Source organism: Gekko japonicus, unplaced genomic scaffold (genome assembly GCF_001447785.1).
Source record: "Gekko japonicus isolate JY-2015 unplaced genomic scaffold, Gekko_japonicus_V1.1 scaffold30, whole genome shotgun sequence".
NCBI classification, from domain to species: Eukaryota; Metazoa; Chordata; class Lepidosauria; order Squamata; family Gekkonidae; genus Gekko; species Gekko japonicus.
Window position 1 is genome coordinate 2622280 of NW_015168045.1, and position 19659 is coordinate 2641938.

The 19659-nt window shown below is 43.7% G+C and overlaps 2 protein-coding genes across 3 annotated transcripts in view; one reads left to right on the plus strand and one right to left on the minus strand.

Annotated features, from left to right (window-relative positions):
• Positions 1 to 1658: 1658 nt before the first annotated feature.
• On the minus strand, positions 1659 to 14873 carry TYW3 (tRNA-yW synthesizing protein 3 homolog). The gene is made up of 6 exons (XM_015414274.1): positions 14393 to 14873; positions 13452 to 13532; positions 7208 to 7306; positions 6013 to 6084; positions 5358 to 5491; positions 1659 to 2811 (listed from the first exon to the last, which is right to left on the minus strand). Exons 1-6 carry the CDS (start codon positions 14579 to 14581, stop codon positions 2595 to 2597), a joined length of 792 nt encoding a protein of 263 aa, XP_015269760.1. The 5' UTR covers positions 14582 to 14873; the 3' UTR covers positions 1659 to 2594.
• Positions 14874 to 16242: 1369 nt separating this feature from the next.
• CRYZ (crystallin zeta) overlaps positions 16243 to 19659 on the plus strand; it is a 17993-nt gene continuing 14576 nt past the window's right edge. The window contains exon 1 of one of the 2 annotated variants that reach the window (XM_015414271.1): positions 16243 to 16355. The gene's annotated coding sequence lies outside the window, so the exon portion shown is untranslated. Of the gene's footprint in view, positions 16356 to 16963; positions 17033 to 19659 lie in introns of those variants that run through there. The other variant, XM_015414272.1, reaches the window with a different exon arrangement.

Sequence of the window (19659 nt, forward strand, 5' to 3'; positions counted from 1 at the left end):
ATGAGGAGGTCCAGTGATTTCAATATCAGTGATGATGGAAGATTTGGGAGCAAGACTAACTACACAAATGGAGGGCTTGGGATGCTAGGCTTTGCACCTGGATTTGCCTGGACACCAATGGGGGGAGTCATGTCATTAGCCAGTTTTTATGCAGAACCAGGATCTGCAATGACATTGTTGGACCAAAACTGTGGGATCTAGATGCCTATTGCTGAACTTTGGGTTTTACTGTGATTGGTGCACCTTTAGAATCCAAAACCCCATTGGTGCAAAGGTCAGGACACAAGCTGGCATAAGGGAGTTCAATGGTAGAGTAAGGTTGCCAACCTCCAGGTGGTGGTTGGAGATTTTCTGGGATTACTACTGATCTCCAAACAAGAAAGATCAATTCACCTGGAGAAATTGGCTACTTTGGGCTCTAAGGCATTATACTGCATTGAAGTCCCTCCCCTCCCCAAACCCTGCCTCTGAACTGTCACATCATATAAAAGATTGTACAAAACTCATCCAAGGAGCACAGAGAATATCCACCAGCCAGTCAGATATCTAAAATGATATAAAATGTTACTTTAATCTACAAGTAATATGAAACACAGCTGTGGCTTCAATGAAATGAACTGTATGGTGCTGCATTAATAACAGTATTTTTGAGTAATAAAACAGAGACACCAGGCAAAGTTAGGAAAGCCTTCTAAAGGCAGAAGCCTCAATAGCCTATAGCACTGTTACTACATAACTTACATTGGTATGAAAGGGGAGTGCGTGCGTGCGTGTACATGTAAAACTGAGATGACTAATGTGAAATTGTAATCCTGAGAACACTTCCTTGGGAGGAAGTTCCACTCAAACCAATAGGACTTCTTTCCAAACAAACATGTTTAAGAAACACTGAACTCTGTAGGGAACGTACACTGCTTTATGAAAATATCAAATCTGATACCAAGGAATAACTTGAAGTTTATAGGAATATCCTAATTTAAGGGATATGTAAGAAGATACATTGAGAGACCAAAAGACTATCATGTTCCTATATACATGTATCTTTGTATGTATACAGAGATAGTATGAATTTATCCAAACACGTATGTCAAGTGAGGATCCACTTGTTGCATCTGATAAAAGTGGGATCTAGTCAGTAAAGCTCACACCACAATAAATCTGTTACATTTTTTAAATGCTAAAGAATTCTTTTGTTTTTAAGGAAAGAACAATTACAGTTCCTAGGTATCTGCACAATTAGCTTTTTTGTTTTTGAAGGCTTACTCATGTGGACTAAGAAAAAAAGAAATGTTTATAAATGAACACTGATGGTGGCTCAGGTTAATACATGTTATGAATATTCATAACAGCAGGTTCATCAGGATTGACTTTGTTTCATGCTATACTTTCCTCTTCCAATTGTGTGAGAACTTGTGCTCTCCATTATCTCTACTAAATGAAGGGATGTGTAAAGGAAGAAAGATTCAATAGCAGAATGGTGTTCTGTGTTTTAAAAACCACTATTTAATCTTATAAACTGTACTTTCAAATAAAAGAATTTATTACAATGTTTTGTTAAGATGATCTTCTACACAGTTTGGAATATTTCATATTTTGTATTACATAATATACCTTACTTTTCCATGGAATTTTTCACAGCACGTTATTATTTTGCTAGCTGTTCAACATCCATGTGATGATGAGAGGTAGGAGGCAAGAGCTACTGTGACAGTTATTGAAATAGAAAGGGACCTTGGCATCTCTGTGGCTGGGAAGAAGGTCCTCTCAACTCCCTTCCCAACTAAGAAACACGCTAGTTCTGTGATGCGCTAACACCTCTTGACTGGAAGGTCCCAGTCTGCTGGGCTTGAGCCCCCAACACCTGGCACCCAGGTTGGCTGACACCTTTGTCTGGTGCATGTTTGCCATGAGGATGAGAGAGGGGGAATGATGCTAAAGAGGGCTGCAGATGCACCAGGGATGGGAGCATTCTGCAACAAAGACCAGATACAACATGGTGTACCTTAGTTAATATAACAACTGCCCTTTAGTTTGTTTTACTTAGTGCACCTAGATCTGTCCTTGTAGGACCCCGAGTTTTTGCCTTGTAGAAATAAAGTTATTTAATTGGAGACAGTCTGCACAAGTCCTTACCTACCTGCCTTGACTTCTTGGCATGCTACAGCAATACATCCCTGTGGAGCTGGGGAGGGGGTTAGATTTTACCCAAGATGGTGGCAGTGACAGTGAAAGGGAGGGCAAGACAGAGCTACTCCTGCCCTACATGACAGAGATCACGACAATCCATAATAAACTGTGTTACAAATATGCTACTTTCTAGAGCGTGGAAATCTGAGAAGCTCTTACAAAGAGCAGGTATGATGGCTCTATCCACTTCCCTACCTCAGAGGAAAGATTTTCTCTCATTTTTCTTTCCCTGTCTGACTGAGCCGCCCTAATAATGTGTTTTCTTCTTTCTTGAAAAACTATGGCTGTTCCACCCTGTCAAAGTATATTCCACTTGTGGTTCTGTAGAATCTCAGCCTTATACAAGTATACAACAGCTATGTCTACTTTACAAAACATTTCAGTGAAACACAAGTCGGTGAAAAAAATTAAAGATTGCTTTCTGTATCATCTTCACTTTCCAGCCCTTTGTTTTTCCGTGCAGAAGTACATTCTCTATTTTCTTGTGACCCTTTTGATTTTCTTCTGCTTCTATGAGAGTCCACAGTATTATTCTGTTCTGTGCTACTCTGTTCTCTCTCTTTGACAGGCAAGCTACTGATATAGTCCCTGTTTTCCAAAGCAAACTGCAGAGAGCTGTAAAATCTGAAACAAAAAGGAATGCATGATTAGTGTCTTAATGATTTTCCAGACATCACCAGTCCAGTCCATTCATGCAACTGCTTATCAGGCATTACACAGATGTGTCAAGAATCTATGACTTTCGAGAGCACAGAAATCCAATAAACTGTTTAAAAGAGCTGGAAAAAAACCAGTTTCAGAACAGAATTCTGTCACCTTCTCATTCCTCTATCCTAAGTAGGCATTAGTCAAGCAACTAACACAATGAACCGCTTCTGCAGTTAATTTCAGATTTCTAATATACTTAAGCTAGAGACTCTCTGTTGTGGTATCAAACAGCATACATTTTAAGTGAAAGGCTCCAGTGAAGTCTGATGAAAATACTGAATGAACTTTCTCCAAACACTGTCAAAGTAGTTATCTATTTATCATTTTTATTCCATCGTCTTCTAAGTAGCTCACAGTAGCATACATGCTTTTCCCCTCCTACATTTTATTCTCCCAGCCCTGTGAGGTAGGTGAAGTTGAGAGAGAATGACTGTCCCAAACTGGGAATTTAAGCCGAAGTCTGAGTCTGACACTCTGAGGTTGCGATCAGACGTGCAGTTTAGTCTGCTGCCACTGCTGTTCCCTCCTGGATTTAAAATGCATGCTCAGACAGCAACATCTGTCTGTTGTGCCCCAGTCATCTGCATCCCATCCCCCCCCTTACTGTGTGCTTCTTTGATACCTGTGAAATCCAATCCTTTTGAGCTGAGCTGGTTTAAAACCGGATTTCCTGTTGTCTGATCCCTCTGTTGCAAACCCAAGCCGTCAGGCAGGTCTGACGGGTCTCGTTTTCCTGGCTGCCATTTTTAAAAACTAGTTAGCAATGTGCGCATAACCGCACCCGGGCTGTGAAGCTGAGGGGAGGGACAAGCTGCCACTGTGTTTTTGGCATGCCTCCTCTATAAACAATTTGTCCTGTCAGGGGCAAGGGCTTTGGGGCAGCTTCGTAGTTCTCTTGTACACAAGAGCCCAGATGGACATGTCAGTCAGGAGTAGCGGCTGCAATTCTTCCTCCTTCCCCCCCCCCAACACCTTCACATTCTATTGCTTCAAAATGCAAACAAGGCTGTTTAGCTGAGAGCTGAGGCTCTGCTACTGAGCTCCCATTAACCCTGAAGTAAAAGGGTTCTGTTTCACAGCTGCACAAAGACTGGTTCCTCTGGGCATGCTCAGGTATTGGAAAATACTTTTCTTTCAAAACCGAGGGGGGAAAAATGCTGGCTGGAAAGTCTTGAGCATTTCCCTTCCTTTTTCTTCAACGCAGGGGAAAGGGCCTCCGCATCCGGGCTATGAAACTGAGAGGAGGGACAGGCTGCCACTGTGTTTTCGACTGGCCTCCTCTTTAAACAATTTGTCCTGTCAGGGGAAAGGGCCTCCACACCTGGGCTGTGAAGCTGAGGGGAGAGACAGGCTGCTACTGTGTTTTTGTTTGCTGTCTGATCGATGAACCACAGACGTCTGATCGCCACTCTCTCCATGACAAATTACTCCCAATTAGACATGGAGCCAGACCGTGCTAAGCTTGCCATCTGATCGCAGCCTGACTCAGTGGCACTCACGGCATGGATCGTGGAAAGCCACATTCACAATTACCATCAACTGAAAAAGGCAAATGACTGCTTTATACCCTGTATGACACTCCAAACACACATACACAATCATATGAGATATAACTATAAATATTAAATATGACAGGGAGACTGAGATTGAGAGAGAGTAGCTTGCTTCGATTTACCTATTCGATTTGTGGCTGAATTTGTGGTTGAAATGAGATTTCTGCCAGTGACTTCCTGGATTACAGCCCCTCCTCTACCCCATGCATAATCTGGGCCCCGGTCACACGAGTGAGATAATCTGGGGGGGAAGTGAGGCTATTTGCTTCGGAGCAAAATGAAGCGTGGTATCACGATCCGAAGTTCCCCCGAGGCTCCGTGCTCAGGCTGTCAGCTGCCGATCACACGGTGATGGTGAAGCGTGGCAACGAAGCAGTACCGTGTTTGTGCGCATACCATGGAGGCTTACAAGAAAAAATCCAGTGGGATGCGAACGGGCACCGGATGCGATGGGATACCAGTGCTTCCGCGATCAGACGCCTGCCTGCCCGCGTTTTCCGGATAATACTACATTTTCCCAGCTACTTTTTAACTCTGCATCTTTGGCCAGACGCTACAGGTTGGAGACAGGCGCACAATGCTTGCCAGATGTTGCCATATGATCGCGCCCTTTTAATCCATCTGGCAGTCGTGCCTCTCGCGCGGCAAATTCTCCACGTGACCGGGACCCTGATAAACCCTCTCATTCTCTCTTCCAAAGAATCCACAGAAGTATTAAGTAGTATTAAGTAGTGTGCTTTGACTAATAGTGTCACTAGAGACAAAACTCCATATCCATGTGTTAAACTTTGATATCACACTGATTCTATTTCTGTTCAGCCATTCAGCATACATTAAAGGTTACATTTTTCTAGATTCAATATTTAACTTTTTGTACCTCTCATTTGTATCTCCTAGCAGTTAACAAACCTGTTGATTCTTCTCATATTTTCTTCCATCTTCTGATTAGCAACTTGAACCACGAAGTCAACGTATTCTTCATTGACCATCAATTTTCCCTTCTGGCTTAGTGGAACTTCTAAGCAATGGGTACTGCGGACAGCCTAGGATGAAAGCAGTACCCTGAATGTTACTGGTTATTACCAGTTTTAAAAAATTCACCACTATATCAGCCAGGGAAGCCTTTAAAGAAAGATTATTTTAATTATCTTTTTTTTGGGGGGGGGGATCTGACATGAGTGACAGTGGTAGGCACTATTTTTATCACAGTGAACGATATCCTGTTATACTTTTTGAATATTGTATATAACTGGATGAAAACTAAAGTGTGGATCACATTTTTAGTAGCCCTGTAAGTGGTCGTGACCATAGCTGTGCCCGAAACCTGGCTGGTATCACAAGAACACACCTCTACATGGGTAGTGCATTCATGACACATGCCTTATGGTATGGTAAAGGCTAAAAAACATGGGCTGCCCTCAAAGGACTTGGTAGAGGACGTTCATACACTATCCGTTTGGGCCATGCCACAGCTGCCTTCATATAATCTTGACCAGGGAATGGGCCCAGGAGCCTGATCTCTTTGGCAACTGGAGACATTAAGAAGCACAGAACAGAAACATACCATCATAATTTTCCCTTTTCGACCAACAGTTATACCAGAGTTCCTGAAACCAGCTTCTATAGCCACTGTGTGCTAAAAAGAAAAAGCAGAAGCAACATTCTTAATTGATATTCAGTAGCACTCAAATTCTGTAAAATTGGGAACCCAGGAAATTTTAAGCACATTGGAAAGTACTCACTACTATTTTAAATGCCTTCAGAAACATGCCTAGTTTCAAACTATTTTTTTCACTTATAACTGAACATTAAGAACAGACTTTGCTTGGAAGTTTTCCAAAATGTCATAGCAGAAAGATGTACTGCAAAGGGCATGCAATCATAGAACAAGTATAATCACAATACCTATTGAGCAATGTAGTCAACAGCACTGTGAAAACAGTTTTAAAGTCAGAAAAAAGTAGATCATCTCACAAGCAACAGTTATCTCTTTTCCTCTTTTGCAGTGGACCCACCACTGTGTGTGTAAGCCTGCTTTTGAAATGGCCCCTAACTCTAAAATTAGCTTTCAATATGACAGTGCCCCTGGACAGATTTCAGGAAGAAAAACAGCAGTAAGCACTTCCCACTTAGCACTTTTTATGGATTATTACCACATTAATAAAATCTCAAAACAAGGGATAAGAAAAATTAAAGACAATGGGCTAGAATAATCTAGACTAAACTGGCAATTTGTGTGGATTCCCTCTTCCTGCTGGACTCCCCTCATGACATTCTTCAAGGTCCCCTATCCCCCAAAAGCAGCATTTTGTGGAGATCTTGGGTAGGGAGAGGGGTAAGAGGAAAGTTCTGGATCCAACCCAGCCTTTTTTCTTGCTGTGAACCAAAGTAACAGAAAAGATGTTGTGCAGGGTTACAATTGCTCCTGAATGATAATCCAGATCATATCCTTTCCACATACCCTAGCTACTAATATCAGGAAACAGAGAGCTCAGAAAATTGCCAGACGGGATAGTTCTGAAATTCTCATTCCAACAAAGTAAGTAGAATCTTTGCCACTGGTTTCAACAAAAAATAATTTTACCTATGAATATTTGCAGATCGAATACAAACCCCATTTCCCCCCATCATCATATTTTCACAGTCCCAGTTATTAAACAAAGTGCTTTAGGAAATGTGTTTAGGCATGAAAAGTTAGTCAAGAACCAGCTGTTTCTTATGTAAGAAGCATGGAATTTAAGTACAATGGCAGCATTTACCAGGAGCTGGGCATCTTGTAGCTCTTGACACTGCACGTGAAGTACAAATGGTTCAAATTTGAATATGGCATCATCGGTGGCTTTCTGCAAGGCTGTAAGCTAAAAGATCCACAATATTTATCAGTACTGAAAATGGGAACCAATAACAAATAGTTAAAAACAACCAGACTATTTACAATCTTAAAGCATTTCAGAACAGAAGGTGGGTCAAGGGTCTCCATTCAGCCTGTAACGACAGGTTCCTGTGGCATTTCAGTTGGTACCTTTAAAGAGCTGAAATGAATTCACAGCCACAAAGCCAGCACTTTGGCAACAGATGCACATCCTTATACTAATAGCGAAAGGCGCCCCCTGCGTGCGGATATCTAAATCCGCACATCGGGGGCACCTGGGGGGCAGGGGGATTTTCGTGCACACGTGGGGTGTGCACAAAAATCTGAAAACTGCACAAAACTATTGGGGGATACTTAAATCCCCCCAAAAGTGAAAGAGCGTCCCCTGCGCATGCGCAGGGAACCCTCTGCAAACGGCCTCGCTGACGCTGACGCTTCGGAGGGGGGGGAGAGACCAGCGAGGCCCAAGTGGCTTGAAGCTGCCGGGCCTCGCTTGGGGGGGGAGAGATCGAGCCGGAGGGGAACCGGCGGGCTCTGCAAACGGCTTCGCCGACGCTTCGGAGCTGGGCGGGGGGGGGGGGGACCGGCGAGGGCTAGAACTTGGGGGGCATTTTTTAATCTTCTGTGGAACGCCAAGAAGCTAATCACCACACGCGCCCAGGGCGCCACAACCCGCATGCTGCCTTCCTCCGACCCGACAAACAGGCGTTGGCCTCTGCCACAGTCCCTACTCACTCACCACTCACACACCAGCAGCACCCAGATCCCCTCCGCTCCCTTCCTTCACATGCTCGCTCGCTCTGCGCGTGGGATCACGCAATCCTCCTGCACCCCTCTGGCCCCCGCTGTAGCGCAGCTCTGTCCCCCGTCCCCCCCCCCACCGGCCTCTCACTATCGTGCTCATAGAATTTCTACCTTAGCCTGCAGTGCTGTGCCCACTTTACTTGGGACCAAGGTCCATTAGGAGCCGAGGGGGGGAATCGAGCGGGGTGGTGGTGGAGGAGACGGGGGGAACTGGCAGGATGGGGGGGGGGGGCTTACCTCCTCCTGCTGCCCCCTCCTCTGTCTGATTACTGTGGAGCTCCCCCCCCCCGCAAGTATCGCGGGTCCTGCCTCTTGTATATTTACTATAACTAACCCCAAGCAGTTTTGGAAATGGTTTCACTTAAAAATGAAAAGGGATTAAACCTTATCTGCAATTATCACCAGTCTGAGAAAGAAATATGTTTGCCGGGGGTGGGGGGCGCACCAGCTGTAGCCAGAGCTTTCTTTGTCACAGTAGCAGTCAACAGACAAAGAAACCAACCACGTTTCAGCTTAAAATGCAACTTTTGGTTATAAATGTTGGTGCAACAAGTACTTCAAAGCTCTGGCTGTTTGCTTTCCACATATGTATATATGTAACTTTGTTGGACTGAGACCTTAGCCTACAGAGACTTGTTTCTTCAAAATACTCTTTTAAAATTGTGCATTGTGATTGAAGGATATTGTTACCTTATGGCTTCTAGACTGCTAATTTCCTGAAAGGGGCTCAACTTCAAAATTAAAAAACTGGATGTAATTTCCTATTACATCTTCAAATGTATGTCACACTCCTTCCTTCATGAAAGCCAACTGCTAAACTCCCACTGGGTGTGGGATCACGCTCTCAATCAATAAATATTAAAGCATAACCTCTGGAACTATAATTATAGACTGCTGGGCTTGAAACATGTCTTTTTCATATCTCAGAAATAGCTATTTTTCATTAAAACATAACAATCGTTTTGCCATGCGGTCTTTTGATTAAGGACAGTGGTGCCAGAACAAAGTTTTTATATAGTTACTGCGGCAAGGGACTTCCTTCCTGAGTCTCTATCTGCAGGTGCGGGCCACAATATCTGTTGAATTATAAGAACTGGGTTTTGCAGAAAACCTACATTTGCCAACTAGCAATTGTATTCTTTTTTTTGCGATATAATACTTTTATTTAAATTTTATGTACATAACAATAACAATATCTACATTAAAATTCAGATATAACAATTAGCTTTCTAACTTAACTGTAGTCTATGTACAACTTAATGCCTATTTTATGCTAATACTTAAACTAAGAGTTAACAACAGTGAATACTCAAAAATACAACAAATCTCAAGAATGTGGGTTCTTTGGAACAATTCTGTTTCTTGCTAAATATTCCATTACAGGATACCAAGTCCCCTGAACAGTTTTTTGGTAATTTTTTAAATTAGGAATTATAGACTGACTCATAATTCTGCCATAAATGAAATGCTCCCAAACTTTGTTTTGCCACATGGGTAAGGTCGATCCTGTTTTCTCTCTCCATTTTGTCACAATTGTAATCCTGGCAATGGTTAATAGAGTTAAAACTCTCAGGAGCTACTGGACATAAACTACTCCAAAACCAAAGTAGTTGTTTTTTCTAAAGGTGTACCGCCTCACCATTTTTCTTGGGGTTTTTTCACACAGCAATTCCTTTATTGGCATTTCACAGAAATAAAAACATAGTATCTGAGAATTAAAATTCAGATTCTACATAAAATACAATTTCTGTTAAAAGATACCCTGCACTGAGCACTTACAGAATTTTACTACGTATAGAAGCAGCACCAGTAAAACTTTGCCACAAGTTCAACTATGTTTTCCTCTGTGCTATTTAAAAGAAATAATAATTTATTCGGTCTAGGAAATTCTGAAACACTACCCAAGATTGGTGATAAAATACGTTGCCTGATACCAGAATAATAATAACATTCACACAGTATGTGGTACACTGTTTCAATAGTTTGACCTGTGCAGGCGCAGTCTATTGGCAAAGGGGATACCCTGGAATCTTCCGAATAAAATTGCCGAGGGTAAAACATTAAGTCTGGCCAGTGTAAGAATTCTGTGCAATTTTGGAGATTGCAGTTGAAAGAAATAACTGGGCAAGCATCCTACAATGGGAAATATCCAATGGTTCAGAGGAGAATAAGTCTTATTAGCTGCATTGTACAAGTTCCACAACTCTGTCTCCAGTAATCTGCTCCTTATTTTGAGAAACACCTCCATTTCCGAGAGCATCAGCATAGATTCAAGAGAGATATTCAAGGAACTCAGGTTTTTTTCTATAGTGGCAAGCCAGGGTGAACCCTCGGTCTCAGTTAACATCTGGTAGCTATAGCTGGAGGAGTCATAGTGCAATTGGACCCAATATTTGAAGGTTATAAGTTTCTTGGTTTATAAACGGCCAGTCGATCGAACAGGTTGCCTTTCATTACTTGGGTGTGCTTTTCTCTTATAATTTGTCCTGGAAAACTCATATTACTGCCGCCAAGGAGCTGGCATCAATACATTCATCTGCCCTCCTAAAAATCTTCCGGACTACGGGTGGTAACTTTTTACCTGCTGCCATTCGTGCTTATCATGCAAAAGTGGTTTCCCAATTACTCTATGGTGCTCCTTTATTTATTACTAGGGTCAACGACAAGTTAGACTCCTGTTGAACCTCTTTTCTTTGTTCTCTGTCTAGTCTCCCCTGATGTGTGTCTTGTCCAGCTATTCATGTGGAATTTGCTGAGCAGTCCTTAGAAGCAAAGGCTTGGATGGCAACTTTTTCCTTTAGGCTAAAAATACTCTATTCCCTAGAGGGATGTTATCTGCACCTTTTAGCTAAGGACAATTTTCGAAGCTGATGGATGCAATTGGTTGATGGCAGATTACAAAATTTAGGATTTCCGCCTGAATTTTTCAATCAAGTAGACTACCCTTCTGTGTGGAAACAAATTAAATGTAGTGTTTTACGCTTAGATAAATGGAGTACAAGTTGCCGAGCTCGACGGTTCTGTTCTTTGTATTATTTAGGTCTTCTGACTCCAGAATCTTTGTCCTCTTACTGTAAATCTTTGATGGTCCCCAAATATGGAATATTGTTTTCCAAGGCAAGAGTAAATGTTTTGCCTCTTGGGGAACTAGCAGGCAGGTTCCTAGGGACACCTTTTTCAGAACGACTTTGTAATTGCAGTTCAGGTGATTTGAATACAATTTGGCATTTTTTCATTGATTGCAGAAAATACATGGCTCGTGACAGATGGATCTCAGTGTATAATCAAAAATGGAGCCCTGCTACTAATCAGGAACTTGTAGCTAATCTCTTAGCTGATACTGATCCAAATGTGATGTTGGCAGTGGCAAAGTTTTTATCTGTAACCCTGAGTGGTATTAAATGAATTGACTCTTTTAGGCACTTAATATATATTTGGTAACCAAATTGCTTAATTTTGTGAAATTGTAACTGTAATTGTAATGTACTGTATGTATGTATGTTGTCTTTTGTATTATATCCTGTCTATTTGCTTATGATTTATGGGTCTATGAGCAATAAAAATGAATGGATGGTTGGAAAATAGAGTTAAAATTCTTCATACTGTAAGGCATCTATTTATTTATTTTCTTCATTCACATCTTGCATTTCTTCCCAGTGGGGACCCAAAGTGGGTTACATCATTCTCCTTCCTCCATTTTGTCCTCATAACAACCTTGGAAAGGAGGTTAGGTTGAGAATATGCGATTGGCCCAAGATCACCCAGCAAGCTTCCACAGAAGAAAGGAGAGTCAAACCTGGGTCTCCCAGATCCTAGTCCAACACTCTAATGGCTACACCACACTGGTTCTCAATACATTTTTAAAATACATTATTATTCTTAGCAAGTTACAGTGGCTCAAATATGCGAAAACAAAGTTTGCATTTTCCTGTCAGAGAACAAAGGGTACAAATAGGGATACTAGGCTGCTGACTGGCATCCCCAGGAGCTTTGGGGGCAGGACAAAATCACTCCCCCCTCCCCATTTTTCTGCTGCCTCAGAAGCAAGGGCAGGTGGGAGGGGAAGGCCCAGCTGTGAGAGAGTGCCTGCATGAAATAGGCAAATGGCATGCATAGGTATAAACCTTTTTATCTGAAGAATTCAAATGGTATTTTAATGATAAATGTAGAGTGAAATTCTGACACGATAATATACAACAACAGTAACATCAAATAATGTAAAAATATTTGGTGTTTGATTAGGACACACTTTCTACTCTCTCTGTGTGTAAAGTGCTGTCACATGGCATCCAGCTTATGATGACCTTGAAGTGTTCTCAAGTCAAGAGACCAACAGAGGTGCTTTGCCATTGACTTCCTTTGCATAGTGACCCTGGAATTCCTTAGTGGTCTCCCATCAAAATATTAACCAGGGCCAACCCTGTTTAGCTTCTGAGATCTGATGAGATCAGGCTGGCCTGGACCATCCAGGTCAGGGGACACCTTCTACTATATAAAGTTGATTAGCAGATCTAATTAAATAGCCTCTTATTTTCTACCCTAACATTTCCATCTCTAGGGGGAAAAGAAAAAATATATACAGCAATTGCATTACATTCTCTTGCAAACCATCTTGATTAACAACCGTCATTCTGCCATCACCTAGCAGATAGAAGCTAAATTAATTAATAGAAAAGATTAATAGAAGCTAAAATTCCTTATGAAGTAAACTCACAAGAAGACAAACATAGCAGAGTGAAATTAAGTGACACACAAGTCTTTATTACAGTGAAATCTCTCATCACTGCTGGTTTAAAATAGCTTCAACTGTCATCAGAGGTCATTCTGAGAAAGCAAAAGCTACAAAACCCAACAATTAATATGCAAAAATTTTCATCTTAATAGATGGTTTGAGGCCCAAGAAGAGAATAGTCATGACTGACAGTTGGAGGGGGGCAGTTTTATTTTTAATGGTACAAGAGCCTGCTGGAAGCATAAGTAATTTTTAAAGAACAGCTCTTGAGATTTGAGTTTTTAAAAACATTTGTAGCTGAAGTTATTCATATAATTCTATTCATGTTGAGAATAGTATCTACAAACCCACACTTGAGTCATGAATTCCTACAGAAAACCTTTTTGCTAGTATACATAGCACCATTCTTACAGTAGCATTCTAAGCAATGGATTTAGAAGGATGTAACTTTACTTAGGGTGGCACTGTTAAGATCATATAAACCTCTTAAATCCATCCAGCACTACCAAGTAAATTTTCTTATTGACTGTATACGAAATGACAGAGACATAAGCAACCTCGAAGCACATGGCAATAACTGGCACAGTTTTCTTACCACATCTTCCACTGTACATATTTGATGGGTCACCATAAGCCAGGTACAGTTTCGCTTCTGGATCTCAAAACCAGTGGTAGGCTAGTGGGAGAAAAAGCACTCCATTAATTTATGCATATGTGAAATGTGGCAGTTTCCCATACCAAGCATAAATTGGAACTATCACTGTATGACAGAGAAAAGAAAAAGGACAGGTGGGAGACAATGCGATGGACTGACTTAACAAGTGAATGTAAAGGGAGGGGGATGAACTGGGAAGTGATGGAGAAGAGAATCCCCATATTTCTAGTGAGAAAAGCTGCGGCCTCAAAGCCACAGAAAGGGCCCCTCCCATGCTAAACAAACTGTAGCTCAGTGAACTGACCTGTAGAGGTGGGGAAGGAATTGATGAAAATGGCTACTATTCTGGACTAATGCAGGCCAGTCCTCTTGGAAGCAGGTTCAACAAGACTTAGGACACTCCATTAAAAAAGAAAAAGGTGCTGCCCTTCACAGACTACAAACAGACACAAAGAGATTCTTGACTGTAGAGAGTCCACAGCAAGTCACCCTGCATTACTTACTGAAGTGGGAGCTGAAAGAAAACAGTGTCAGATGGTCAAGAATTTCAGTTTCAGGCACATGGTGGGGGGAGAACTGCCGGGAGTAGGGATGCCAACCTCCAGGTGGGACCTGCAGATCCCCCAATATTATAGTTCATCCCCAGTTCCAAGTTCATCTACCAAGATCAGTTCCCCTGGAGAAAATAGATGCTTTGGAGGGTGGATTCTATGAAATTGTACCCCACTGAGGTCCCTGTCCTTCCCAGGCTCCATCCCCAAATCTTCAGGAGTTCCCCAACGTGCGACGGACAACTCTTAACCCCCCCCCCCCCCCAAATCCCTCGCTGGTGGCCAGGAGGGACCTGGCAACCCCAGGTGGGAGGCCAAGGCAGCGCTTACCTCGGCGGGAGCAGGCAGAGGAGGCTGCTCCAGCACTACCACACGGCCCGAGCACGAGCTGGTGGTACAGAAGCTGTCGTGGTCATTTAGGAGCTGCACGATCCCTGCGATCAGCTCATCCACGCTGCCCTTCCGGCTCCCATCCGCACGTGACAGTCGCTGCTCTTTCCAGCGCTTGAAGTCAGCCATGGGAGAAGGCTACGGCGACTGTTTGGCATCTCCTATCGCACGACAGCAATGGCACCGCTCAGCTGAATCTCTCCGTGGGCGCCGCCATTCTACTCAGACGGCGACCCGCGTGGGACAAACTGTACAGCCGCCCAACTCCTGTTTTCCTGGCAGTAAACCGTTTAATGGGAGTCTTGGTCTGTCTATCCAAGGACGGCAGCTTCGCGCTTGCAACCAGCTAGTCAAGAAAAGGGTCTTGATGACGAGGAGGTGGTCTCACAGCAGCAACGCGAAAAAGAAGAAGAAGAAGAGATTGGATTGATACCCCGCCCTTCACTCGGAGTCTCAGAGCGGCTTACAAACTCCTCTCCCTTCCCCTCCCCACAACAGACACCCTGTGAGGTGGGTGGGGCTGAGAGAACTCTGACAGAAATGTCTCTTTTTCAAGGACAGCTGTGCCAGGGCTTGTGACTGACCCAAGGTCACACCAGCAGCTGCATGTGGAGGAGTGGGGAATCAAACCCGGTTCTCCCAGATTAGAGTCCGCACACTTAACCACTACACCAAACTGGCGAAGTTCTCTCCTTGGCCAGACACCTCCCTGGCCTTGGTACCAAAGGAAGGGAGGACTGCTGCGGGCCGGCCCTGGCAAGGCAATTCTCGACCCGGGCAGGGCGAGGTGAGACGATTCTCTCCTCTCGCGGGGCCGGCCCCGAAGAAAAGATTCTCGCCTCTCAGGGCCAGCTCGGGCGAGGCGGCCCCTGCGTAGCGGCAGCAGCCCCCAAGCCATTGGCCCACTGGGGCTTTCCCCGGTGGTCTTAATGGCCAGTGCGCCTCTACCACAGAGGCTTTCCAGCATGGCTTGGACGTAAACTTTCCTCCCAGCTATCCGGAGGAACCTGTTGAGTGCGGGACTAGGCGAACTTCTGGAGAAGATTTCTCCGAGGGGCTGTGATACTTCTCGGGCGGTGGATGTTCGAGGCGACATGCCCGAGAGGTGCCATCAGCAGATGCAAGAAGAGAGGGCTAGTCTTACTTTTGAATGAAAGGATGCCTGGAAGGCTCAGACTAATCCATACAGTTCGCACACTGTTGGCATAAAACCGGGTTAACAGGGAAAAAGCAGCCCGCCACAGCTGTACAGGGCTGTATCAGCGCATTTTCCCACGTAGCTACACCAATGCTCTAGTGAAGCTACCGCCCAAATAAAACCAGCTCCACCGTACGAGCTTCTAGAGATAGACTCCCTTAGCAATTCCGCACTGTCAGTATTGCCACTCGTTTTTCCTTATTGCGTTGCCCCCCACCCCACGGCCCACGCCACATATTTTTGCTCCCTGGGACTACTAGAGAGAGCAAAACACTTGGGGGGGGGGACCCTGAAGCAATAGGGACAAGTGTCAAAAATGACAGTGTGGAATTGGTGTTCCGCGCTTCAGCAGAGGAACCTCCAGACTTGGGTTAAGCCATAGAGTTTACACAGATACATGGAATCCGAACTTCCGGTTATATTGGAACGCCAAGGTTGCCTATGCTGCTCTATCGGCTCACGCTCTCCCTTAGCCATCTCTATGGTGAAAGTCCTATGTCCTTTGCATAGAAAGTTAGAACGGAAGTGCTGATTGGCGCTGGGCATCATGTGACTTTAGTTGTGTTCTGGCTTTATGAGTAGGCTCGTCCCATTAGAGACCTAGTGTGCGACTGCAGGGATTTAACAGCCTTCACGGGAAGAGCTGCTTGACCTGAGGGGTCGCTGTAGAAGGTGCAGCAAGATCTTCCTTTATCCCACGAAAGGGTGAGCACACCAAAAGGGAAATTCTGGGTGCGTGGCTGTGTCGGGCTGTAGCAGCAAAATAAAACAAGAGTCCAGTTAGCCTGTTAGGTACCACTAGACTCCTATTTTATTGTATAGCAACAGAGAGTCTATAGACATCAGAGGTGTTTAGAAAGGCTTAAATTGTCACCTTGTGAGTTCTTATACGGGAGGCAAAGTGGGTAGGATTGTGTTGCTAGGCTGGCTGTATTGCCAAATAATGTTAAGGAGTAATAAAGCTTCGGTGCAGGACTAGCTGGAATATGTTAAGTCAGATGCACATATGTTGTACCCCTCTGTTTATATATTTCATATATTTCCAGTAGGGTTTCTCATACACACGTAGGCTACCAGATGTCCTCTTTTTAGAGGACATGTTAGTTTATTTGATGTCTGCCCTCTTTTGGGCTCTTTTAAAAAAACTAATGAAAATGTCCTCTTTTGGGGTTGGAAGGTTAGGAATATTCCTAGTTAGTAGCAATTATCACAGCTAAAATAGTAGGTATTTAAAATGAGGCTTGTCATATGATCACTTGTTTGAAGGCATCGATTGGGAAATTTTTCCTCTTTTTTACTTTTCAAAATATGGTAACCTTATTTCAAGAGAAAAGAGCAAGAGTCCAGTAGCACTTTAAATGACAAACAAAATATGGGGCAAGGTAAGAGTTTATTTCAAGACTTTATATTAAAATTGCTGGTTTGAGTTTATAAAAAGGATGTGGCTTTATTTTATTTTTTTTAGCATTTATGACCTTGTCAACAGTTACAGTATTGTAGCTAAAAGTGACCATTTAGTGTGACATTAAAAAGCAGTAAGCACTGGAAGCAGCCTTTGAAATACTGTGCAACCTTCAAAAGACAACTATGACTTGCAAGGAATAAAGAGTGTAGCTTAGTGGTGCTGTATATTTGAAGCCATCTCATCTGTTGATTGATGAAATAGACATCAGGGGTATGTGTAGAGTCCTCTTTACTCAGCCTTAAATTGTGTCTAACCAAATGCATGAAGCTGTCTCATATAAGTTCTGTTTATATTACAGTGAGTGCACGTACAATCTGTCTATAGTTTACACATTATTTTTCTTTATAAGTGCATTGAACATTCTTATGTTCAGTGCATGTACATCTGAATGTGTGGTTGAAATTGCAATTATCCAGGTACTGGTCCCAGTTTTATTTATAAAGTAAATGTGTCCTCTTAAAAACAGATGTCCATTATGTGCATACAGGATGTGCAACAGGGGTACAGAGTCAAACTGTTGGTTTGTCAAGATCAGTACTGACTGCTCTGAGTGGTAGTGGCTTTTGAGGATCTTACCTACAACCTAATCTTTTTAGCTGGAGATGCCCAGAATTGAATTTACAGCTCTCTGCATGCAAAGCAGGTACTCTACCATTGAGCCATGACCCTTTCCCACTTTTATTCATTTTGGGGATGGGAAATGTTTTTCACCAAAAGATCAACTTCATTATCTCCCTAGCACTTGAGGTTAAACATTAATTCCCTCTCAGAACCACTGATCCTGAAGGGTCCAAAGATTAAAATACTAGTAGTTTTTTGAGAAGCAAATGTTAACATTGCTAGGTGGTGATGTAAGAAATGGAAAATGGGGATGGAAAGCTATCATAGCCTCAGATGCTTCACAAATGAAATTCTCAAACACTCCTGCTTAAGGCTTTTGTCCCTCTGTTGTTCATGTAAGAAGCTCTTACTTCTGAAGCACAGTGTGTTGGCAAAGTGTATGAAGGCCCCAGTCACACGGGACGGATCGGGGGCGCATGAAAACGGGCGCGATCACACCTCAACATCTCGGAAGCGGAGCACACCTGTCCCCGATCCGTCCTTTCCGTGGGGAAATGCACATTAAAAAAAAACCTAGAAAAGAGTACTACCTACCTGAAGCTCCGCAGCAAGGGTGGCCGTGGGATCACCGGCGCGCCTGTCTTCCGCAGCATTTGAGGCTCCCGGCCAAACTGCGCATGCGCGCACATGCACAGTCGGCTGCCTCGCTCTCCATCCCTTGGCTCCCCCCCCCCGGCACCAGATCATGCCGGGAAGCAACTGCACGGCGGCCCAGGGGATCTGTCTGATCCCGCCGCCGCGCATCTGTTTTGCTGTGGCTCAGAAAAGCCGCGCTTTGGCCATGCTCCCCCCCCCCCCCAGTGTGACTGGAGCCATAATAATGGCTTTGATCCTGCACAAGTTTTCTGCTTGAGGAAGGTGTGTGTGTGTGTGGAGGGGGTGTCCACCAATTTCATTGTCCCCCTGTTTTGGTCACCATGTTGATCCTAGGGATTCACTAGGGTTTTGGGGGGTGTGGTAGGCTTCAGCGGGTGAAGGAGAATCAGCAAAAATTATGGTGGAAAAACTCAAGTAGAATCCAGCCTCTTGCTTTTAAACTTAAGAACAGTTAAAGGTGTGTAGTCTTTCAGTGGATCTGGTTGTATGTACTGTAGAATAGCTGTAATTCAGGTCATTCAGTACCTTGACTGTATGTGCTGGTTCATTTCAAGCTGTCTTATATAGACAATGGACTTCAGCATTGTTACAGGGAAAGGGGGAAAATACTCATTTTTAGGGTCATACTACTGTTGCTCAAAAGGAGGAACAACTTGTTCTGAGTAAGCTACCCATTTGCTAGATGTCGTGTGTACAGTTTCTCTGTGTACCTACATGAGAGCAGATAGACTGAAAACTGTTGTCTACCTATTAGCGAGTTAATCTAGATTGCTTAATGGATCTAGTGAGCATTATGATTTCCCCCCTCTTCCTATAAAGAACTCAGGGCAGTTTATGTAGTCCCCACTTTATGTTACAAAAGCCCTGTGAGGTAGAGCAGATTGAGAAACAGTGACTGGCCCATGGTCATCCAGAGAGATTGATTGAAGGAGGCATTTGGTCTTCCCTGCCCTGGCTGGACAATTTAAATCAGGGGTGTCAAACATATGGTTCGTGGGCCAGATCAGGCCCCTGCAGGGCTTCTATCCGGCCCATGAGCTACTGGCTATCTGCTGCTTCCAGCTTCCAGTTCCTGTTCCCTGCATTGCAGCTCCTTTTGGCAGTCTTTCCTATTTCCTGTTTCACAGAAGTGAGAAAGAAAGCCAAGCCTCCCTTCCCTTGATTGACTGAGGGCTCCTCCCCCTCCTCTTCTGGGGAGGGGGAAGGAAAGAGCCAGACAGAGAGAGAGAGAATGGAGTCCCATGGCACTTTAAAAACTAATAACGTTTTATTCCAGGTATAAGCTTTTGTGTGCCTGCATACTTCTTCAGAGCGGGGGAGGGAGGG

Bases quoted from the DNA above. Each gene is read 5' to 3' on its own strand.
- TYW3 (XM_015414274.1), bottom strand. From the start codon at position 14,581: ATGGCTGACTTCAAGCGCTGGAAAGAGCAGCGACTGTCACGTGCGGAT. The intron at 6,085-7,207 runs GTAAATGCTGCC...TTTTCTTTTTAG, and splicing joins TACAAGATGCCCAGCTCCTG to CACACAGTGGCTATAGAAGC. The intron at 5,492-6,012 runs GTATGTTTCTGT...CTTTCATCCTAG, and splicing joins GAAAAGGGAAAATTATGATG to GCTGTCCGCAGTACCCATTG.